General features: G+C 39.9%; 1 protein-coding gene across 3 annotated transcripts; it reads right to left on the minus strand.

The window, feature by feature from the left end:
* Positions 1–1,442: 1,442 nt before the first annotated feature.
* Positions 1,443–25,662, minus strand: LOC135344559 (uncharacterized). 3 transcript variants are annotated; one of them, XM_064541785.1, is made up of 24 exons: positions 25,549–25,662; positions 15,557–16,960; positions 15,362–15,499; positions 14,625–14,852; positions 13,931–14,113; positions 10,532–12,001; positions 10,337–10,474; positions 9,946–10,167; positions 9,486–9,668; positions 7,402–8,895; positions 7,204–7,341; positions 6,343–6,564; positions 5,574–5,756; positions 5,111–5,311; positions 4,702–4,873; positions 4,541–4,575; positions 4,380–4,469; positions 4,106–4,189; positions 3,706–3,923; positions 3,150–3,262; positions 2,821–2,986; positions 2,472–2,614; positions 2,144–2,295; positions 1,443–1,933 (listed from the first exon to the last, which is right to left on the minus strand). In XM_064541785.1, the coding sequence occupies exons 1-24, from the start codon at positions 25,559–25,561 to the stop codon at positions 1,620–1,622; spliced, it is 7,704 nt and encodes a 2,567-aa protein (XP_064397855.1). In that variant the 5' UTR covers positions 25,562–25,662; the 3' UTR covers positions 1,443–1,619. The 3 variants fall into 3 exon arrangements, with proteins under 3 accessions (XP_064397855.1, XP_064397854.1, XP_064397853.1); XM_064541784.1 differs by lacking the exon at positions 25,549–25,662 and adding an exon at positions 24,218–25,040 and having other exon boundaries at positions 14,625–14,819; XM_064541783.1 differs by lacking the exon at positions 25,549–25,662 and adding an exon at positions 24,218–25,040.

Genomic DNA, 25,662 nt, shown 5'->3' on the forward strand with positions numbered 1-25,662 from the left:
GCCTATATATAGTATAACAAAGGGCGTATAAAGAAAGTTTACTTTTATATGCCCTTGGTAAAACGATTGACTAAATTAGGACCACCACGTAACATTTTTAAATGCATGGGGAAGTGCATGGCCAATTTAACAATGACAACAGCAAGAAAAAGGAAGGCCTGCTGGGAATGAGGCTAGGGAAGCACCAAAAAGCAAGAAAATTCATATTCCAATTCGTTACAATATCATTCACACGTAAATTGTTCGCGTATAAAGATCTATAGTTTTTCCACGCTATTTAGTGTTTTTCCATTTTTTTCTTTGCTTCCTCATTTCATCTATTCTTTTTTTGCTACCTTTTATTTATGTCATGACATCAGCATGACAACAGCAAGAAAAAGGAAGGCCTGGGAACGAGGCTAAGGAAACACCAAAAAGCATGAACATTCACTCCAATCCGTTACAACGTCATTTCACGCATAAATTATAAAGATCTATATATAGTTTTCTACGCTATTTGCTGGTTTTCCCGGCCAAATCCTGTAGCAATGTAACCATAGTTATATATGGCACGCAACTACCCTATATAATTGCAGGAGTACATAAAGGAGAGTAAGCAACTACTATACAGCCCATACAAATGTGTTGTTATCTCACAATTGTCGGATTGTTATTTATAGTTATTAATGAGTCAGTTCGATCACCTACTAAGAAACTGATAACACAAATTGTATGATATTAAGTATAGGTGATCTAATTAGTATGCGTCAAGTGCATGTAAATTTAAGTGAAAACAGTTGGTTTTAATCAAATGTAAACCGTCCTTGTTGCCCAGTGAGTGGGCAGATCAAAGCAATCCAGTGCTCAGTATATGGCATTGCATCACTGCCATGGCTACCATATATTGCACTGCATTATATGGCATAATGCACTGGATTATATGCACTTGCACTGTGTGTAAATGCAGTAGATTTCTTTAAGAGATATCCATTTGGGACTTATGCCCCACCATCCTACCCAATACTCAGTTGGTCCCTTTTATAGGCTACTACCTTTACAACTACTAGTGGGAAGAAAACCTAAAAAATTTACTATGGAATTCAGCAAAACTAATGAATACACTAAATTCCTTCAAAACACATGTCTTTTATTACGATTTATATGACCAGTCAGACGAGTTTAACGTCATTGGGCAACAAGTTAGTTATTGCCGGCGCCCTCGTGCAACATGCCATATATTGCACTGGATGACATAATGCCCTCGGGCATTATATTGCTCCAGTGCAATATATGGCATGTTGCACTCTGGCTGGGCAATAACTAATACTTGGAGGTTTACTGTATGTAGTGGACATTAAGTAATCAAGGACAAAGTATGCTGTATGGTGATCATTACCAGCTCTAGTGCTCAATAGGCGGGGTGGGCGATGGTTGTTTCTCGTGTAACCAAATCTCAGACAACATCATCTAGAAGTATAATAAACTGCCAATTCACAATCATGCACATAAATGCACTGGCATGTATACATGTATATACAAAAATAGTCATTCTATAAATCCTACAGAATCAGTACGACTTCACTGACACCAAAAATACACGTACAACAAATACATGCATACATGCATGTACGTAAAAGTTTTCAAACAGAAGTTTGGTATGAAGATCGTCGTCTGTACATTACATTAGTATATCCAGTGGCTGTTCTTACGCCTCGATTGCCATTACGCGGTTCAGATTCGGATTGTTGTGGGTCGCTGTTGAAATGGTGAGCTGATTCAGTAACCTGCAAATCGTGTTCACTTCTCAGCCCATAAACAAGATTGGTCTCCATGGTTTTTTGTTCAGCTTGTAACTGATCCTCGTCTCTGAGCCCATACGAAGCATTTGTTTCCATCTCAGTAGCAGCCTCAGTAAGTTTGCTTTGCTCTTCGAGCGAGAGGACATGATCATACTCTGTTGTAGGGTAATAGAACACTCAGTCAAACACTTAAATATATCACTAACCTAACACGAACTATCAGAATACTACATTACTAATACATTACGACACCTTAATACAAATGTAGAAGGTGCTTCTGTTGAATTTGCTAAGAAACACAACAATTACGGAAATGCGTTCAATTAATACAGTGTCTCCTATATACTCAGAGTGAACTTGCTTACTGTGTTCATCCTCAGTGATAGCGACTAGCTCCATGTTCAATTCCATGTAGCCCACCATGATGCTTAAAACTTTCTCCAACTCGGTTGCTAGCTCATCAAAGGATGGCCTCTCTTCTGAATCCTCGTACCAACATCTGGTCATCAGTGAGACCCTGTAGTGATACGATCAGCTAGTTACAACATAGACAAGGCAATGTACTTCCATACAATACTAGAATCAAAGCATATTATTATGATTTGCCATGATAATTATATACTAGTATAATGAATTGGTATACATAACTTAAAGGTGTTCCTTAACTGCTAGTGTATCAATGTTTATACTTACATCTCTGTAGAGCAAGCAGTATTCTGGGGAGGTTCCAATCTCTTTCCCTCTCTGAGTAGAGCCACTAGGGACATTGGGTCCACTCCAGGGTAGGGGGTTCGGCCACCACTGAAGACCTCCCACACGGTTACACCATACGACCACTGCATTATTGTGGAGACAACATACAAGGCTAGACTAATGTAGTCGTAATGTCAACCAAATAACGTATATGCTTTGAGGGCACAAAACTGAAGTCTATATAGAGCAACAATAACAATGTTACATTAATTCTGTAGCTGAATCCGTTCGTACTGAGCACCACACGATGTTTATTTTATTGCTACCGTAACTAGAGCATCATACATACCACATCAGTTTTCTCGTTGAAGATAGCATCGCTTAGACTCTCCATTGCCAACCATTTGTACGGCAGTTTAACTCCCTCAGCTTCACCCTGTCTGAAGTATCCTTGCGTATACATATCCTCAGCCAAGCCAAAATCACTAACTTTGAGGTCACCGTTTGAATCCAACCTACATATTCAATGAGAGTAACTCACAATCTATTGAAGATTTCCTGTAACCTGAACTATACATTATATTGATAAATTATATGCAAATGCTTAACGTTACTGTGTGCACATGCACAAGACTACAGTCTAGTCTAGACAAACTACAAACCAATTCAGTGCCTCACATGCAGTTCCTAGCAGCCAGATCTCGATGGACGAACTTGTGCCCAGCAAGATACGCCATTCCAAGAGTTATCTGATGACACATCTTCAACAGCAACTTCCTCACAGCAAACACCTACGTACAAATTGTAAACGAGATAATTTTGCATAATTATGAGTTAAGATTAGCATATAATTATAGTAACAAAAATTAATTACAACACATACGTAAGTTGATAGGCCTTGCAAAGAGTCATGTAGTTTTGTAATGAAATTCCTAACTCATAATTATTATTGACCCTCGAAATTCCTGGAGTTTGCAAAGCCTTTGCAAAACATCTATAAAAGCGTTGCACGTTGCACGTTCTTTATATCAGTACTAATACAAACTACAATGTGTCACTATTTTCCATATAAGGAACGCACAACGCGCAATGTTTTAAGTTTTATCGAAAGCTATATAATTGTTTAGTATTATAAGAGTGACCAGCACATAGGGTGACCACAATAACTGCATGATTGTGCTAACACTTGCTCGGCCGTACTGAATTTTCATTTTTGGCATGGAATTCAAAATACCTTCTCAGAATCCTCTCCCTCTGCCAACTCTAGGTTAGACCTCTCTTTTTTCAAATAGTCTAGTAGACTCCCGTTCGTCATATAAGGCATCACCATGGAAACACCGGATCCGGCATCAAGACACACCCCAATCAGAGGCATGACGTGAGGGTGGTGGAATTCTTGCATTTTGGTGATCTCACTCACCATGCTCTGTACGTCATTCTGAGTGAACAGACCTGGGGAGAGGGGGGGGGGGGGGGGAGGTATAATGTACTCATAAGTAGCTATAGGACTTGTGCATGTGTCCGCTCTTAGACAAGAGAAAGTTTGAAGGTACACATATAAAATCTGCCGGGAGACTTGTTTCAAAAACGCACGAGTATATATGAAATATATGTGCTTATAATTTATAGTTAACCTTTTAGTGTCTTCAAAGCCACACCCCTCATGGCAACGTTATTCCAGTCCATTAGTAATCCTTTGTACACAATCCCAAAGGCTCCTAGAATGATGGGAACAAACCAAACATTATCAAACTGCCAGAGATGGACAAGAGAATGAAGTCTGACAAGCAATATTCTTGTAATGTGGATCCCATGCACTTGAAGGTGTTCAAACTATAATTATGATAGTTCTTGGCTGGTAACTATAGTTCGCCAAAGAAAAGTGGGATCTATCCATTACGTAGTTACCTTGACCAACTGCATCTTGCAATTTCAGATTAGAGCTGGGAATTCTCATTGATTCTGGAACATACTTCAAAATCTCCCGCGTTTGATATTCTGCAGAATGAGAAATGCATGAGATTGATTTGAATGCCCATACACGTGCAACATACAGTATATATACATACCTATAAGAGTTCCTGGGCCAGACAACTTCCTCATTCTATAAAAGGTTTATAATGGCAATAATATACACAGCACAGCAGCTACACAGTTCAAATACTATACATGCAGACACTGTTGGGGCACCTTTTCTACTTTTATGGCTCAGCCATCGTAAAGAGCTCACCTTATAGTAGACACTCTTAGCTTTTTTTCTTTGTTTCGTACCGATCTTCTCGTACAGAGACAGCAAACTATCGCCAATATAGCAAGAGCAGCCATAACCATGACAGCGGTGACGCTGATAATCACAGGGTCACCTCCCTGACTGATTGACCGAGCCGTGGACACTGTTGGGTCTAGAGATAAAATCAGGCAATTATGTATAATTGTTATATCAACAGAGGAACTCAAACAATTTGGGGACAATATACAAAGCATGTAATTGAAGTTATACAGGAGAAAGAATTGTACCTAAGCCTATTTCCTTGTCATAAAAAAGTACACTAATTTTGTCACGGGACTACTGCATATTACACTGAATATATACACACCAGTAGATCTACCAGCCACACATACATATACCCAGGGCTTACTTTCTATGCATGCAGGTTCTGTGGCTGTCCAATTTCCAGTGTCACATATCCTATAGCTAGTGGCATTTCCATCCAGCCTGAATCCATCGTCACAAGTGTATGTTGCAACAGTTCCATTCGGTCTAGTGGCATTAAACAGACTTTCCATCATATCATATTCCAAGACACCGTTGTCAATTGGAGGCAGGTCACGGCAAAAGGCTACAATAATGAACAAAACCTTGAGTTTTAATTTGAATTCAAAAATCAAACTAGGTAAAAGCCAAGTACCAGAGATTTGCTTGGTAGAAAATAGAGGCTATATATGTAACAGTGTCCCACATATAGCCTCGAAATAATTAAGGCCTATATAGACGACTGTAACCTGCCCGGAAATATTTGATTATTATACTTTTACTAGGCCAGTGCGAATATAACAATTCTAGGTTTATAATAATGTAAATAATGCAGCAATGAACCATACCTATACATGTCGGCATTGTACCCAACCATTCACTGTTGTTACATGTCCTGTTTTCATCTCCAGAGAGAGTGTATCCTTGATTACAGGTGTGAGTGGCAACAGTACCATACGGCCTCAGAGGGTAACCATCAAAACTATAGGAGATGTTTCCATTGGACAACGGGGGAAGATGATCACACTGACCTGCGTACATTCAACATCAGCAACATAAATTATAACAGTAGTCTAAGAACGTTTCAAATAATAATCTAAACTCTAAAATCAACACTTTTTGGGGACCGTCTAAGAACCCAGAAGTGTTCTACACTTGACCTGCATGCATACGTATGTAGGTTACTTGAACATCAATTAAAAGTGGAACCAATGTGGATTGGGACCTAGGGTTGATTTCTATGTATAAGTACCATCAACTGCATGGGTATATATAAACACATATTCTTTGAACTGCAACAGCAATCATTAGACGTAAATCATACAATCGACAAACTATAGAAAGGGGCTTAATTTTCGCCGTTTTCGTGGGTTGGCAATCCTACACGGAAATTAAGTCCAGGAAATTGTTCTTTAATTAGCTATAACGTGCAAAGATTAAAGGCATGGCTTCCGGTAAGCTGTCTCCCACGAACATTGTGCAACGAAATGCTTTTAGAGGCCATTCCACGAAATATAAGTGCATGCGCATGCCTCAAAAATTTCGCACTATACGGTATATAGTGATTGTAGGGACACATTAATGATAATTAAGCGTGACAGCTGTATACGTACGTACCTTGATCGTCTATAATGGTGATGGTGTAACTTTGTCGTGGTAGATAACAGTTTTCACTAGCATCACATTCAACAAATATTTCCAATTTTTCAATTGGTTCCGGAATGTCATCATCAATTATGGGCACGATAAATCGATTAACGGGAGCTGAATTACGGCGTCTCCATCTCATGTTACTATTGCCTGATCCTGGGCGTACACCAGTTAAAGTATAGTCCTCTCCTGCATGTGGAAAAAATGTTTGGTGGCTGCCTGAATCTACAACATTCATTGTCTTTTAACTAGGATTTAATTGGCATGCACTCCATGTTCACAGTAGAATAAGTTCCTAATGTCTGTGTTTCTATGCATGATGGTAAATAGAGACCCACAAAAACGTTTGCAATGTGCTATAGGATTGGCTGGGGGAAACACCAAAAAGCGTAGAAACAAGAAAGCGGACTGGGGCAAGAAGAGCATACTACACTAATCCGTTACATATCTAAGGCTACATGTATGTATACCTTAATTTCTTGGCTGGTAGTTTTTCTATGCTATTTTTGTGGTTTTCCTGGCTAATTGTTCAATCTATGGTCCGACAACCGTGCACCTAACATTAATTTTTGCTGAATCAGCATTTTCATAAAACTTGTCTTTAGAGGTACGTGTTGCACTCTTCTTAGACTTAGTCCTCTGTCTTGTATTGTTAGGTCTAGTAATAGGAGCTAACTCTCTCAACAACATCTGTAAAGGCAAGTTTTATTAAATGCTGATTCAGCAAATCGGACCTCCTCTGGGGTTCTTATTCTATTGGAGTGGTGCCGTCATTAATTAGGAAAGACGGTAGCCTACGTATTTATTGCTCACCCTACATTATTTTACCTTCTGTTGCAGACAAATTTCTAGTAACAGCAAAAGCTCTTGTTACTGTTGAACGGTCCCCTCTTGTTATCAAGAACTCCATATCCACTTGACCCACTGTTTCCAAAACACTCATGTCTTGAGCTTCAATCCAAGCCACTGCAAGAGGAAAAAAGTGAAGTGAAATTAAGGACACATTTTAGGTGGTATAGAACTTACGTCCTATTGGTTTCATCGCAAATGGAAGAGGGTAAGCAAATGAAATTTCCTTAGCAAAACCATATGCATACCCCCAGAACGGTACATCACCAGAAAAATGTATATCAAATGCATCTACTCCGAAGACTCCAGTAGCTCCCCGCCCACACACCATTGATGCAATACAGTCCACACTACAATCGATGGTAGTGAAACCATCAGTTGGTGTGTATGCATCTCCATTGACTAGTAATCCTTGAGTGTTTGGTTCGTAATCACTTTCCCGGAGAGTATAGCTTAAGGACACAGAAGAAGGATCTGACAGACTTGTGAGACTGTACCGAGTTAGATAGGAATCGACAGGTGGTATGTACACCATCGAGGGACTGATGATTAGATTAGTGAAGTTCAAATTATCGACTGAACTTCCAAGGGTGTAGCTCATAACTGTAATCGGACGTGTTGACTGGACGCTGCAAAATGTACGACTGTTATGTGGTGTTCTGCACTCAACGTATTGGCCTCGATTTATAACAGCGGTCATAGACCGACCAAAGCCTGATAGGAGGACTCTTCGACCATTACTACTAGCAGAGACTGGCTCACATAGACAGTTCACTTGTATAGAGGCTTCATCGCTGACAGTACCGATTCTATATACTTCACCACTTTGTCGAAGATCAAATGGTGCAAGAAAAAACATATTACCGTACGTTGGGTGTGGTGGAATTTGTTCTACCAGATAATCGCAAGTTCCATCGTTGGTAGGTTTTCCACATTGATGGCCACTGAAAACAGACAAAGGTTTGTCAGATGTAATGATAGAGCTGGTTAAATCATTCATATTACTAAGCATCAGAGTGTCGAAGCGATTGAAGTGCACTCCGTATGTCGATTCTACCCGAGTGTTAGTGATAGCAGGGTTTGGTCTCACCCAGGAGGGATGAAGCTGTCTTTGTGATGTTATCATTTGAATACGTGTGTCATCCTGACATGGTGTGATGAGAAACTGACTCTCAAAAGTTCCTCCACCGTTTGCATCTGACGAGAATATGAAATATTGGTAATCTTTCGCTGTTGGAAACTCGACACAGTTAATAGCCATGAAGGCATCAGCGGAGGAGGCCATGTCATTATTACTACTGAGAGCATATACGGTGAGCTCATCATTTGGATTATTTGCAGTTAAAATCAGTCCTTTTTGTCTATCATTTGTAGATCCATCATTATCGCCGTCACTCTGTACTGATAAGTCCTGCCGTCCGTTACTCACTCCACCAGCTTGCAATTGAATGACTGTGAAATGCCCCCTCTGTGCTGTGCCAGTACGAGAGAACAACCCACTGTCAGGTGATACCTCGTTGAATCTAACCAGGCCAGGAAGCCTCGTTTCAATAGTGAAAGCAGACACATCTTGTTCCGTCGTAATATAAAGTGATATTTTGGACCGTCCAACAGCATTTCTCATAAATGCAAAAGCAAATTTATTGCCTCTGGTTTTAAGAGAATTGGAATCTATGGAAATAATGTCATTATGAGAGGTACATACTTTGTGACCTGTAGGAGGTTTGTTATAATGATAAACTTTTTTAGAAAGCTGTTTATGGTCTCACACTTATACATCATCCTGTACTGAGGTGGTGGTACATCGTAACTAGGGTAAATACATAGACACTTACTATACACAGGTGCCTTGCGGGAAGCTCTGATTTAATAAATTGTTTATGTTGAATTTTAACGTGAAAGAAATGAAGAAAATCTTACACGATAAGATTGAGACACTTATTAATTTGCACTATCAATTACAGCAAGTACCGGTACTTATAGCCAGTCAATCGACAAGCTTATAGCTATATACGTTGTATAGGGGATCATTGTGTAACTTACATCCAAGCTTATAATTCTGTATTATAAGTACATACAGTCATATGAAATGTATATAATTATACCATCAAACCACAAATTAAAGCATGTACGGGCGATTTGGAAACAAGTGCATGTAAGTGAAATATAGACACAACTATCCACATACCAGGGCTCTGGATTTTATACAGAGGTAATTTATGACCCAGTGGATAAATAAATAATGCAGCAATTAAACCTACCTTTACATGTCGGCATTGTTCCCAACCATTCACTGTTGCTACATGTCCTATTTTTATTTCCAAGGAGATAGTATCCTTGGTTACAGGTGTAAGTGGCAACAGTACCATACGGCCTCAGAGGGTAACTATCAAAACTATAGGAGATGTGTCCATTGGGCAACGGGGGAAGATGATCACACTGACCTGCGTACATTCAAAGGTTAATCACAGTGCATGGAACCTCTAAATGGTCACACTTCTGGGAACTATAATTATGGAGATTGATCTTTGTGTCTTGATTTCAGTGGTTAATTTCTACGTGCTTCTATTTTGATTGAGTGACCTGATTATAGAAGTGCCTTGTCTACATGCATTTAGTTACATTGAACATAAATCACTAATATGCATACAGTGCATGGACAAACTAATGAATGTGGGCACACACAACATAAGATGATGAGCATGACAGTGACGTACGTACCTTGATCGTCTATAATGATGATGGTGTAAATTTGTCGTGGTAGATAACAGTTTCTATTGTCCTCACATTCAACAAAAATCTCTAATACTTCGATTGGTTCCGGAATGTCATCATCAATTATGGGCACAATAAATGGAGCAATGGGAGCTGATGTATGACGTCCCCATCTCAAGTTACTTTTGCCTGTACCTGGGCGCAAACCAGTTGAATTATAGTCCTCTCCTACAAGACAAAAGAAAATACTGAGTTTAATCTCTCTACATGCAATACATTAGTGAACACATGCATGCACTTTGTAATCTAAAGCTCTTGGACTGAGTATCATTTTAGAGCATGGACCCTGCGAAAAATTTCTCCAACATGTACATGAATAAAAAGAACCTGCCAATACCTTCCGTTGCAGACAAATCACTAGTGACAGCGAAAGCTCTTGTCCTCACTGAATTGTAACCTCCTGTTATCATAAACCCCATATCCACTAGACCTACATTTTCCATAACAGTCTTGTTTTGGGCTTCAATCCAGGCCACTGGAGAAAAGGAGTGAAGTAAATAAGGGACACATTACTTTTGTGTGTATAACTTACGCCCTATCGGTATCATCTCAAATGGTAGAGGATAAGCAAATGAAACATCCTCAGCAGAACCGTATGCAAACCCCCAGAATGGTATATCACCAGAAAATCGTATATTAAAGTTTCTTTGACCTAAAAATTTAGTAGCTCCTAGCCCTCCTAGCCCACATAGCACTTTTCCAATGCAATCGATTAAACCCTCAGATGGTGTGAATACATCTCCGTTGACAAGCAATTCTGGAGAGTTTACATCGAAATCACTTCGCCTGAGAGTATAGCTTAAGGACACAGAAAATGGATCTGACAGACTTGTGAGACTGTACCGAGTGAGATAGGAATCGACAGGTGGTATATACACCATTGAGGGATCGCCGATTGGATTTGTGAAGTCCAAATTATCGACTGAACTTCCGAGGGTGTAGCTCATAACTGTAATCGGACGTGTTGACTGGATGCTGCAAAATGTACGACTGTTATCTGGTGTTTTGCACTCAACGTATTGGCCTCGATTTATAACAGCGGTCATAGACTGACCAAAGCCTGATAGGAGAACTCTTTGACCATTACTACTAGCAGAGACTGGCTCACATAGACAGTTCACTTGTATAGAGGCTTCATTGCTGACAGTACCAATTCGATATACCTCACCACTTCGTCGAACATTAAATGGTGCAAGAAGAAACATATCACCGTACGTTGGGTGTGGTGGAATTTGTTCTACCAGGTAACTGCAAGTTCCATTATTAATAGGAGTTCCACATTGATGGCCACTGAAAACAGACAGTGGCTTGTCAGATGTAACGATAGTGCCAGTCAAATCATCAACATTGCTAAGCATCAGAGTATTAAAACGATTTAAATGTAGTCCGTATGTCAATTCTTCTTGAGAGCGAGTGATAGTGGAGTTTAGGCTCACCCAGGAGGGATGAAGCTGTGTTTGTGATGTTATCACTTGAATACGTGTGTCATCCTGACAGGGTGTGATAAGAAACTGGCTCTCAAAAGGTCCTCCACCAGACGAGAATACAAAATATTGATAATTGGGTGCTGTTGGAAACTCGACACAGTTAATGGCCATGAAGGCATCAGCGGAGGAGGCTATGTCATTATTACTGCTGAGAGCATATACGGTGAGCTCATCACTTGGATTATCTGCAGTTATAATCAGTCCTTTTTGTCTATCACTTGTATCATTATCGCCGTCACTCTGTACTGATAAGTCTGGTCGTCCGTTACTCACTCCACCAGCTTGTAATTGAATGACTGTGAAATGCCCCCTCCGTGCTGTGCCAGTACGAGAGAACAATTCATTGTCCGGTGTTACCTCGTTGAATCCAATCAGGTTAGGAAGCCTCGTTTCAATAGTGAAAATAGACACATCTTGTTCCGTCGTAATATATAGTGTTATTTTGGACCGTCCAACAACATTTCTCATAAATGCAAGAGCAAATTTATTGCCTCTGGTTTTAGGAGAACTGGAATCTGTAGAAATAGATTTCATCACATGAGAGGTACATACTTTGTGACTTCGTGATTTGTACGTTACTTTTTATGCATGGTCGTGATCCCCCTCTGTAACAGCTAGGTGATATCTTAATTATCGATCTAAATACAGTGGAACCTCCATAAACGGACACCATTGGGGAACAGCCATTTGGCCGTTATAGAGAGGTGGTCTTCCTTGGGAGATTCCGATTGCCAGCTATTTATGGTCTATGAGTCATTTCTTGCTGCAAATGAATCTTGGAGCTTTGCTAACTGCTCTTTAGCTCATACAAGCTTTGAAAAGGCTGTAGAGACAAGCTACAGCTAGGTTTTCACGATTGTGCAAAATAATGCTATCTCAGCAATAATTTCTGAGTGTGGCTGTCCGTTCTGGGAGGTTATTTTCCATTGCTAAAGCTGGTTGGGGACTAGAAAGCTACTCGTTATATGGAGTAGAGAGGTGGTCGCTCCTGAGAGGTTGCTTTACATTGTAGTTTCAATCCGGACCTGAGCTCTTGGCTGTTATATAGCGTGTGGTTGCTCTTTGGAGGTGGTTGTTAATGGAGGTTCCACTGTACCACCCCATGTCAAACATCCTATAATATTATACCCTGGCCTGCATGTATCAATGTCCACAGAAACTAGAACTATAAGTTCTCACTTGGAGTGACCGGCCTAAGTGCACCACAATCTATACCGTATAGTGGGTAATTTTTGTGGATTCGTTAATTTAAATAGCTGATTTTCGTGAGTAAAAATTTCGTTTGCTTTATTACGTGCACTGTAGTGCATGCGTTGTTAACCACGCCTATGTTTTCATGTGGCAGTAAACTAATGACGTGACAAAAGTATAGGATATACCACACCTAAGAGGAGGATATGTACCCATATATCCTCCGCTACTGTGGTTACTCCGAGGCGTAGCCGAGGGGTATGTAACCATGGTAGTGGAGGATATATGGGGTGCATATCCTTCGAGTAGGTGTGGCATATCTGACTTATACCACGTGACCGCAGCACTATAAAAGGACCTCCCCCTAGCAACAATTCAATCCACGATGCAGACTGCAAAAAGAACAAGGCTGTGTGCCGGATTTTGCAGCCGTCAAAGAGCTAGTTGAGCAACGTGTTGACTCCTACAGATGCTCAAGAGCTTCGATCACTGGTCCAAGTGTTGACCATTCGACGTCCCTTACTGGAGTTGCAAGCTCTTCTTGGATAAAATGCACGAAGCTTAGCCATCTTGTTGGGAGCAGCTTCCGTATTTCTGCCGTCACTTTGAGTCTTAGTACCGTTAAGCATGGCTCTTTTCTCTTTGCTTACTTTCTTGACAAATTAAAAAACAACTTGAAAACTGTGCATGCCTGGGGCTGCATAATATTTTTCTATATATCTTACAGCTGTTAACCAATGAAATCAATTAGTGGTGACGTAAGTGTGGTATAACTATAGCTTGCAAGCGCTCAGTTATGTGTTTCATGCATTGCCACTATCAATATTATCATGCATGCAGCAAGTACTGGTAATTGTATAGTCATTCAGTCGACAAGCTTATATAATTATAGGTATATACAGTGTAGGAGATCTAATTTCTAAGTGTGGAACTTTGCATACATGTACTTGTATATACGACAATTGTACGTATACATGTACAGTGTACTGAAAAATGTAACCAAGTATAATAATTATAATAAATACATACCATTAAGCCACAAAATAAGTTTGAAAACATGTGAATGTGTTTGAAAGAAAGCAGCGACTGCTAGGAAATGTTCGTCGATAAATTTTGCACTTGTTAGAAGTGAAATAGGCATGACTATCCACATACCAGGGCTCTGGATATGACAGACCTAATGGTCTCAATTGGAGTATTATATTGACCCAGTGGATAACATTTTAAATAAATAATGCAGCAATTAAACCTACCTTTACATGTCGGCATTGTTCCCAACCATTCACTGTTGTTACACGTCCTATTTTTATTTCCAAGGAGATAGTATCCTTGATTACAGGTGTAAGTGGCAACAGTACCATACGGCCTCAGAGGGTAACCATCAAAACTATAGGAGATGTTTCCATTGGACAACGGGAGAAGATGATGACACTGACCTGCGTACATTCAAAGGTTAATCAGCAGCATTATACAATTCGATGGAACCATAATCATCTCTAAGTACAATCAACTATCTCTACATCAGCACCTTTGGGACCTATGGAAAGCATCCTCTATACATTTAGGTTTCCTGAAGTTCTACTGGAGTGTCTTGATTATAAGAGGTGTCCTAATTTCACTAATTTTAGGGGTACCACTGAACATCAATCATAGACTACTATGTATAATCATAATTATACAGTCGACAAGCTAATGAATGGCAGAACTATACAAAAACTGCAAACCGTGCAGATAAGAACCTCACTATATATAGAGCTGTAGTAAGTTTTTTGTAAATACTGTTGCTATTTACGAATTGGGGAAAAAGTGTACAAACAAGTGCAAAAAAATATTAATTTTTGTGAAATGGCTCGAGTACCAAAAATAGACTAAGTATTGGTTATTTTATAGTTATAGTTATAGTTGAGATTGCATGGTTTGAGTGATATAGGATACAGTTTTACGTACCTTGATCGTCTACAATGGTGATGGTGTATCGTTGTCGTGGTAAATAACAGTTTTCGTTAGCCTCACATTCAACAAAAATCTCTAATACTTCAACTGGTTCCGGAATGTCATCATCAATTATGGACACAATAAACTGATTATTGGGAGTTGAATTTCCAGCTCTCCATTCCAATTTACTACTATTGCCCAGTGTACCTGGAAGTAAACCAGTGGAACCATAGTCCTTTCCTAGAAGAAAAATGATAACAGTAACCACCCTACACGTTTTATTACGCTCGGGAGACTACAGTCCCTTTGGGCTTTTAAATCCCATACGGACACAACTCACATATAAATTATAGTGTCTAGATATACTACAGATTTAGTGTGAATGTGCAAGCCTTGCCCTCGAGGCTACTAACTACCGTATAGCGGGTAATTTTCGTGGGGTAAAAAATTCGTTTAACTCGAAAACGGTGATTTTCGTGAGTAAAAATTTCGTTTAGTCTCATTGCCTCCACTGCATTAAAATTTCGTGGAGGTCAGCTTGCCCACGAAAATAACGAATTTTTTACCCCACAAAATTACCCGCTATACGGTATACAATACAACAAGTTTATTGTACTTGGCAACAGGCTATTCGTTAATTCCATGCTAAAATACCTCCTCAGAGCCATGTATAATAATTATAAGATCTTCAACTATGTAGTAAGTAATATTTAACAGTACATTGTATTAACACAGAATAATCCTCTTACCTTCTATTGCAGTAATATTTCTAGTGACAACGAAAGCTCTTGTTCTCAGTGAAGTATCTCCATTTGTTACTCTGAACCCCATATTTACTAGACCCACAGTTTCCATAACGATCATATCTTGAGCTTCAATCCAGGCCACTAAAACATTCAAAGAAGTTATTACGGACACGTTTATACGATATAGCTAAAACTTACGTCCTGTTGGTATCATCTCAAACGGTAGAGGGTAAGCATATGAATTGTTCGTAGCAAAACCATTTACAAAACCCCAGAATGGTACGTCTCCAGAAAACTTTATATCATGATTTTTTGGGCTTAAGAATCCTGTAGCTCCCTGACCGCACGACATCGATCCAAAGCCCTCATTGCAATTGATGGTAGTGAAACCATTAGTCGGTGGGAGTACATCTCCATTGCCAATCAATCCCTCTGTGTTGGGTTCGTAATAATCTCTTTCCTGGAAAGCATAGCTTAAGAAAGCAAAACGAGAATCTGACAGATTTGTGAGACTGTACCGAGTCAAATAGGAATCAACAGGTGGTATATAAACCATAGAGAAATACTTGAAAAGTTTATTATAGTTCATTACTGTAACTGGACGCGATGACTGAACGCTGCAAAAGCCTTGGGCCTGTGATCTACATTCAATATATTGGCCTTGATTTATAGTAGCAGTGAAAGAGCTACCAGATCCTGAAAGGAGCACTCTATTACTACTCGCAGAGACTGGCTCACAGAGACAGTTAACCTCAACAGAGGTTTCATTGCTGACAGAGCCTATTTGAAACATTAAAGATATTGATGCAAGAAAGAATAAATCACCGTAAGTTGGATGAGGTGGAATTTGTTCTACAAGATAACTACTGTCTATTAGAGCGCCACTGAAAACAGATAACGGCTTGTCAGATGTAATGATAGTGCCCGTCAAATCATCCAAATTGCTAAGCAACAGAGTATCAAAGCGATTGAAACGCAGTTCGTACAAGGCTTCACCCCGTGGATAAGTTGTATTAACACTTGGACTCACCCAAGAGGAATGATGATGCACTTGTGAAGGTCTCACTCGAATAGTTGTCTCATCTTGACAGGGTGTGATGAGAAACTGACTCAGAAAATCACCTCTGCCAGTTACATCTGATGAGAACACGAAATATTGGTAATCTCTTGTCGTTGGAAACTCGACACAGTTAATAGCCATGAAGGCATCAGCGGAGGAGGCCATATTATTATTACTGCTGATAGCATATATTGTGAGCTCATCACCTGGATTATCTGCAGTTAAAATCAGTCCCTTTTGTCTATCACTTTCATCAATATTGCCATCAGTTAGTACAAATATGCCTGGCTGCTCGTTAACTTCTCCAAAAACAACTTGCAATTCAACAACAGTGAACTCCCCCCTTCGAGCTGTCCCAGGACGAGAGTACAGTCCAGATGACGTTTCGCTGAATCCATTTAGGCCTGAAAACTTCGTTTCGATAATGAAATTAGACACCCTTTGTTCAGTCGTAATATATAGCAGTATTTCAGCTCGTTTAATACTATTTCCCATAAACGCAAGAGCAAATTTACTACCTCTGGTCTTAAGGACATTTGAATCTGTAAAAAAGAAATAACATAATGAATGTTGCAAGCTGCGCTGTGCTAATGCCTCTCAGCATATCTTGCTTTGCTTAAAAAGTATGGAGTGTTACAGAAGAGGTAATTGTTATGTTCCGAAATAATTATATGGAATTCCATATTAATCTCAAGAGTGTTATAATTATAGAAATGGAAACAGATATAATGAAAGCACCGCAGGTGCTGATGCCTCGGTGGAGATGCCAAAGCTACATAACATAAAGCTACTATAATAGCTTAATTTTATACACATGATGAACATTTTTTATTTGCATGCTGCATGCAAACTCGAAGAGTGGGTAATGATCGACCATGATTGTTGTTAAAAACGATCGATGCCAAAGTTCAAGTCTAAAATTAATAACTGCCATCAGCAGAGCCTTGCAGCTTTCTTCTCACTCTTGCAGCTACCAATAGCTAGCGTTCTAGTGCAGAGCTAACTACTAAGTAGAGTAGCAACACTCGGTAAACAAGTTTGGCTACGTGCTCTTCTGAAAAGGCTGCATTGGCATTCCAAGTAAGCAAAACTAGGCATAACTCGAGAACGAAGCATTATTTTGAAAATCCACGAATTAAAATCCAAGAAAACATGACTAGAAGAAGCCTATAGAAACTCTTACTTGCACTTCATTGATCTTTGAGCAGCTGTAGCAGTCTACCACACAGACAGACACACACACAAACACACTACCGTACACCTCGCTTGTGCATGCGCACCGAGGCATAATTATGGTGGGGCTTGATGAATGTTCAAGGATAGAAGCATATAGATCTAAAGTTTTAAGGAGTATTTTGCGTGCAGAAAAAGGGGTGTATCTGCAATAGGTTAAAGTTCGCAATTTCTTGTTTCCACGCTTTTTTGTGTTTCCCCTGGCCAATCTTAGCAACCGTTTTACGTTTTTTATCCAGATTCCCTTTCTTTTTTCAGAACAGAAGTAGTACGTTTCAATAATGAATACATAAGTCGAACATCAAGAAGCAGTACAAGTTAAATATGAGAAGACATGCAGGACTGGAATAAACGCATATATACCGTCTTTCTTCTAACTACAGGACCACTTTAATAGTAGAACCAACTGTCAGTTGTGTTCTATTTATGAACCATTTCTAGGTGTTTAGCTAATTATATAGGCTTGAAACCCATCACCCTTCTTTTGGTGGACAGCCCACACCCATAAGGTCTAATAATAAATCGAAACAAAGTGTACATTTACTGGATTTTACATAATTACCTGTCCAGTAGTAGATTAGCTAAATGTCAGACTCAGCTATAGATCTACTTACTGACTTTACTTTTTATACTCGAGACATAGTTTATCATTCTCGAAATAACAGCCATGCAATTACAAATTGCCAGCTATTACCGTATAGCGGGTGATTTTTGGGGGGCTAAATATTCGTGGTTGGCAATATTTATCGTGATTGCTGCACTGCAGGTAAAGGTAGGCAAGGTCGGTTCATTTGTGGGTAAAATATTCGTGGTAAGACCTTCAACCCCGAAAACCACGAATCTTTTGCCCCAGGCTAAAATTAATTACCCTCTATACGGTATTATTCCCCGCATTACTCCTCAGTTTAAACCTTAAGTACACCCCAGAGTTATCAATCAACGGTACATGCATGGTGCTGTTTGGAATGAGGGATGACATTATCTTAATTAAGTTTGTTACAGAGTATGTATCAATTAACAGTGTGCATGAAGCAATAATGGGGTACATGAATGGTACTGATTGGAAGAGGGATGAAACAAACTTAACTATTAATGGATATAGTTTCTTCTCAAATTCCTGCAATCTATAAGCACCACTCTATATATGCTGTGTGTTCTTCGGGGCATGTCAGTTGGTTACTGTCTTTGAATTATGCACGCAACATTCATTAATGTTGCGTGCACGTACAATTTGAATTATTAATTAAGAGAGGTGAATGGAAAAGGATAATAGGAGAATTCTATGGGAATCAGAGAATAGAATAACAGGAAATGTCTTGAGCATAATCTATAAAGGCCTAACAGTCTGGGAATGCACTGGATCAGACTGCTGCTTGAAAAAGATGCTTAAAGTTCAAAGTTTATAATTAATGGCTGCTCTGTGCAGCTTAATTTGCAGCTCTTTCCTCACTCCTAATCTAACAGATTTTGCTATGCACGTGTTTGAAGAACCTGCAATAGCCATTAATAACTTGAGAACGAAGTAAATCCACCAACGAATAAAATGTAGCTAAAAGCCTATAATTATCCCTTTACCGGTCAATCGTTTAATTCGGGAAAAGGGTCATCACTTTAGTTTGAATTTGAATTTGTGGGTCAGCCCAACCCACCAACTTAGCTTGATTTGATCATTCCAATGAAGACTTGGCTTAGAAGTAGTCTCGAATTCCAGCCTCTTTGCAAGCTAATTTGGGGAGGGCGTGGCCAGACTAGCTTAGAAGATGGGCGTGGGTCAATGGTTGTGCACACACACACACACTAACCAGTCGATTATGCCTTGCTGCTTGCCTCGATGGAAGTATGTGTGGCCTTTAAAAGCTGTAGCTGGTCTAAACCTTCAATTTGACTGGTAAAGGGACACAGTAGGACACACAAAAGCCTGGAGAAAGTAATATTAAACTTGGCATATTTAAAGGTGGTGTAGATGGAAGCAGTAGCCAACAGACAATGGCTAAACAGGAGAATAAGCAGTTAAGAACACCTGAAAAAAAAAGAGTACAATGCTTCCAGAGCCATCCAGTTTCAAGTGTCTAGCAGCTCAGCAAAACTAGTACTTCAAAGCTCTCACAATCTACCACACAATCCAATATCAACATTGATCAATATTGACAAGTGAATAGCATGCTCCTTTGTTGTTGTAATATTTACAACAATTTGACCGGTAAAGGGATATAGAGCTCTTATCTGCACTTCAATTGTAACTGTCGAGCAGCTATAGAAGTGGTGACACACACAAACACATGCATACACACACTGTATACCTCACTGTGCATGCATGACAACACCGAGGCATAAGTATGTATGTGTATGTATGTATGTACTATATCAATGTTTCCAAATACTCACTCACTCACTCACTTACAATTGAAATAGTCCAATCTTCAAATGATAATGAAAGTTTATCGAGTACCGTATAGCGGGAAATTTTCGCAGGTGCAAATTTTCGCTATTCGGCTAGAGAGCCCTCAAAAGAAATTTTTGCAGTTGTAATATCCGTATTCAATGCCAGAAAACCACACCTACCAAGCGTTTTGCATGTGAAATACCGGTGTGTTAGCTTCCTTCGCAGACTCTCCTTTTTCTGTTCTTTGTCACTATACGAGATGAATTGGAGGAACAAAAAAAGGAAGAAGGAAGAGACAAAGAAAAGGAGAGCCTGCCTTGCTAAATCGCGTGACGTTAGACAAGTGGTATACAAGTGAAAATGAACGTGGGCAGTCACTAGCTGGACGGAGCCTGGCAGGGCAAAAAACTACAGCATGCCTACGCATTCCATACTCACCATAGTATAAGTATAATTATGCTCTCACACATAAAAGCTGTAGCATCATAGATAGTATGCCAGAATCAAGTGTGGAGACATCGTAGACGAGGGATTACCTAGTAAAGATTAAAGATCTAGATCTACTTTTCCTGAGTTCAGAACAGACCCAGAGTAGATATAATTCGCAAACAAGGTATACGATAGTGTGTTTGTGTGTGTGTGTGTGTGTGTCTGTCTGTCTGTCTGTCTGTCTGTGTAGACTGCTACAGCTGCTCAAGGATAAATGAGGTGCAAGTAAGAGGATTCTAGTAATGTTTTCTTGGATATAAATTTGTGGATTTACAAAATAATGCTTCGTTTTTGAGTGATGCCTAGTTTTGCTTACTTGGGAATGCCTTTTCAGAAGAGTGCGTAGCAAAACTTGTCCATGCACCGAGTGTTGCTTTTACTTAGTAGCTAGCTCTGCACTATAGCTAGAACACTATAGCTATTGGTAGCTGCATGCATGCAAGAGTGAGAAATGAGCTGCAAGGCTCTGCTGATGCAGCCATTAATTTTAGACTTGGACTTTTGGCATCGATCTTTTTTAACCAACAATCGTGGTAGATCATAACCCACTCACTCTTTGAGTTTCCCTGTGATTCTGGATTCTGCCTGCGCATGCAGCAAAATAAAAATGTTGATCATGATACAGTAGAACCTCGCTAATCCGAATAGAGCCGGACCAGATCCCATCCAAATACATGAAAATTCCGGATTAACAGATTTCATTATGAATATCAACGAAGAGATACTTTTGTACATGTATTATGATATTACTGTAGCCAGAAGGGAAGCTGCTAGCTCTCCAATACAGTCAGTCTTGTGAGCTCTCTCTTTTTTTTCTTTGCAGTGGCCATTGTTTGAGCAGTTTATTAATATTAATAAAATTATTGCTGATTCAGAAGAAAGTTAGATTGCGCATGCGCAATAGTATATTCTATACTGACAGCCCTCCTCTTTTTCAGTTTGCCGTTTTGTCTGGATTTGCGAGGTTTCAGACTAAAGAGGTCCGGATTAGCGAGGTTCTACTGATATGTGTACTTTATATGTTATGCATGTAGTTTTGACACCTCCACCGAGGCATCAGCACTCGCGGGGATTTCATTTTTACAACAGTAACAGTCTACTCTAGTCTTTCATACTTCCTCTACTGACTAAAGGTCTCACGAAGGCTGACTCTACTGTAGCCTCGTTTCCAGCCTCGTTGTCTCTAGCTAGGCCGCCAACTAGGCCTGGTGTTGATTGTATCTGGGCGTGTATCTGAAAAGAACAGAAAAAGGAGGGCCTGCGAAGGAGGCTACTGGTTGCGTTGGCCCAGTTTGATTTTCACGTTAACTGCTCTGCATGCCCTCGAAAAACGTGAAATTTTGTACTGCTAGAAATACGGTATCATAACGAGTGCTGCAAGTTGCGCTGTGCTAATGCCTCTCGTATGTCAAAAACTATTAGAGTGTTATAAAAGAGGTAATTATAGTTTGCTTTGATAATGTTCCGCAAGAGTAGATAAGAGTAAAAGTGTTGCAGCATTTGCCTTGTATTGCATCATCACTTGACAGTAATCAGTATACTATGTTAGCAAACTTCCCAGAAGCCACATATGCTGATTGGGCAATTACTGAGTTACAAACCACAAACCACATTACTCAACAGGACTCGAATAGTGACCATAGTGATGACGCAATTTAAGGCAAATGCGGTTTCACGTTTACTACAGGAGTTCAACACTCTTACTCTTGTGTTACGTTATTATGTTGTATATAATGTTAATTACGTTATTATTATTGTTGATTGCAATTGTTCTACACATGCAGCAGTCATATTATAGGAGAGGAGCTGAATGGAAACAGAAGCCTATTTGATGGCTTGATGAATTATCTTTAAGGATAGAAGCACTAAACTGCATGTTATTATACATGTACAATGTAGAAGGTCAATGAATCATGTCTGGAGTCATGTATGACTTTTGTTGAAATGGCCATTTGATGCAGGTACAGTAGACTCTCGCTATTCCGGCTCCCTGAAGTATGGCCATCTCGATATACTGGCCATTTGGCTTGGCATGGAATGCTAGCTATATGTTTACTGCACAAAACTCACCCTGAAGTACGGCCACTCGCTATTCCGGTTACCGGCCAGTGCTGGCTGTCCCAAACAGGGTTTTCAATGTAATTTTATACGTGTATTACGGCCGGATATGACGTTTTGGGTGTGGTTTAGCAAATAAAATTGAATTACACTTAAATAGAGAACAAAATGATTCATTATCCTACATTATCCTCGAGACAAAAACCGCAAAAGTAGTCATTAGATTTGAGGTAAGGTCGTTTTTAAGCCGCGGCTATTTCCTGAGCTGCAGCCACCTCGCTATTCCGGCCAAGCTGCATGGTCCCAAGGGTGACCGGATTAACGAGAGTCTACTGTAAGTTGGATGTGGTCCCACCATAGATTGAAGAGAAAGGGATTGGCAACGGAGTGCACTTCCGGTACCATCCGTGTTTCGCCTCGAGGCTTACTTCTAACGTGGGAGTCTAAATCATGAGAATTGTTTTTGCCGTCTGTAAAAAAGTCTACGAGCAGTTCTACTGCTATACATCAACTTCACCTCATTTGTGTGGCCATTTGATCAGAGGTTTTTCATGCTTGTGTTCCTATAGCACCTATATGATATAGCTAAAGTTGTGTTACTAAGTAGTGTGTAGTGTGTCCCACCCAGTACCTCTAGCTACTTCACGAAAATCAAGATTTCATTTCCAAATGAATAATTCTACATGCATGGTAGCATTGTAGTGTTTCATGGCTTACATGGACCTCATGAAAAAGAAGAAATTGTCGATCTCACACACGTGCATGGGATGAATGCACATGCGCAGAAAAAGGGGTGTATCCACAATAGGTTGAAATTCGCAATAGCTGCTGCATTCTGGCAGTACAGCTTTGTAGCTCTTTTCTGACTCTTGTAGCTAACAAAAAGCTAGCGCTTTAGTGCAAGGCTAACTCATAAGTTGAATAGAAACTTTGTGCAAACAGATGATGCTACAAAAGAGTCTGAAGAGACTGCAACAGCATTCACTGCAAGTATAATTAGCCATTTGTCGCATTGCTACCATACCGTTGAGCTAACTTCGATCCTAGGCCGAGTTTTCGCTTTTATTTCGCCTATCCGTTTTAAAAGCGAAAACTCTGCCTGGGATCGAGGCTACAGTTGAGCAGTTACAGCTGCACACCTTCGTGCGGCTAGACCTCGAGGCATAATTATTACACAAAGAATAAACTGTGCATTTCCAGATTATCATGCAGGCCTTTCACTGCAGTATAATTATATTGAACATGAGTGAAATATACCGTATTAGCAGGTTATTTTTGTGGAAATTTTTCATATTTTTCGTATTATTTTTCGTATTGTAATTTTTCGTACTGTAGAGTATCATCCGAATATTAAAACTGTTCCGCAATAGATTCAACGTCACTATACCTGAGCTGTACGAATATTTAAAATACGGGCAGTTCATACGAAAATTAGCACCAACAAAAATTACCCGCTCTACGGTATGTGAATTATTGCACCACAACGTACTGCCAATCCTATGTAAAAACCTACTGGTTTTACACTAATACTGAATTAACATAATTATAGTCCCGTACTGTCAAAACAAAGTCACCACAAAATAAACATGCATGAAGACTTGGAACTCGTGCATACAGTGAAATAGACTTCACATACCAGGCTCCAGATTTATTGCAGCTTGTCGTCTCTGTCTGGTTCTATCAACACTGCTGGAAAAGGTGCTTGTAATGGATGCCGCAGCGGTAGGTACTCCACAGTCAGGACAGTTGCCATCTTGTACTGCCTTTTGCATAAGTGCAAACAGAATTAGGACACATGCAATAAGCTTATACATCACAGAAGTTCTCATCCGATATAGCAGTTTGTATTGTTACAGGCTAGCTAGCTATAGTCTGATCATGCAGCACTCCTGTTAGATCTTATACTGCGAGCTAGCTAGAGGCTGGAACCACTTGACCTTAGCTAGCTGTGCCTTGACCTCGAGAACAAGCCCCTCATGATATCGAGGCTAGTACAAGAACACTGATTTGATCTCTGCTTCTGAGCAAAATTAAAAGTTAACCTCCTGCAAAATAACGTTTTAAAACTTATAGACACTAAAAACTAGGCTTGAAGTAGTCTGTAAAAGAAGTTTGGAGAAATCCAATTAGTGACCTTAATTAGCTAAGGTCAAGTGGCTCCAGTCCACAGCTATCAGAGGCACAAAGATCCTTCGTAAAAACATGGAGCACTATTTCGAGATTGAAATGAAATCGCCTTTTTTCGGACAAGCTAGACAAGTGGGCCTGGGTACTGAACACACTCCACTGGAAAGCAATAACTACGATTTTACGCGCCTCCTCTAGCTCTGTACTGAAGCTCATGTAACAGGAATTTCAAACAGACATCAAGCCCATTATATTAACACATTGATGTTAAAGGCTTCTCCATAATTTCATCATATCATTGCCAAAAAGGTCCTGCCAAAATGGCTGTCCCTTCCCTTTGGTGTGGTCAGTAGAAACCCTAGCTCTTGGCCACACCTGAAGAAAGGTCAACTACGATAAAAGCCCCAAATGATTTGTACAAAACAACTCTTCAACAAAGGCCATCTCTGTATAAGGGCCAAAACAAAGATATCCGTAATAATTATCTGTTAATAATTATACAGGGGCTCTACAGATTACAACTGTATTGTATCCATAGAACCCCTCTCCTTGTTTATAGGTGCCAACTTCCCTAGCCTCGATTCCAGGCCGCGAAGAGAAAGGCGCCTTTCTCTTCGCGGCCTGGAATTGAGGCTACAACTTCCCCAGCCGAATTTCAGGGAGAAAACATGGGGCCATTAGCCCCAAGCCAAAGGAGTCACATTTTTGGGAATTTAAGAACACACGACTCTGGTTTTCAGGGCAAAGACAACAATTCTTCTTTCACATGGAAAAAATACATGGAAAAAATATAAATTGTTGTGGGGATGCTCTCAATGTGGCTTTATCGTACTAACTCACTGTGCATGCTCATAATTGGGGCGAGCGAAGCGAGTCCCTTCCTAGTGATGAACGTTGCAATTTTGTCTGTGTGTGTGTGTGTGTGTGTGTGTGTGTTGTCTGTGTGTGTGTGTG

The sequence above is a fragment of the Halichondria panicea genome, chromosome 11 (genome assembly GCF_963675165.1).
Source record: "Halichondria panicea chromosome 11, odHalPani1.1, whole genome shotgun sequence".
Lineage (NCBI taxonomy): Eukaryota > Metazoa > Porifera > Demospongiae > Suberitida > Halichondriidae > Halichondria > Halichondria panicea.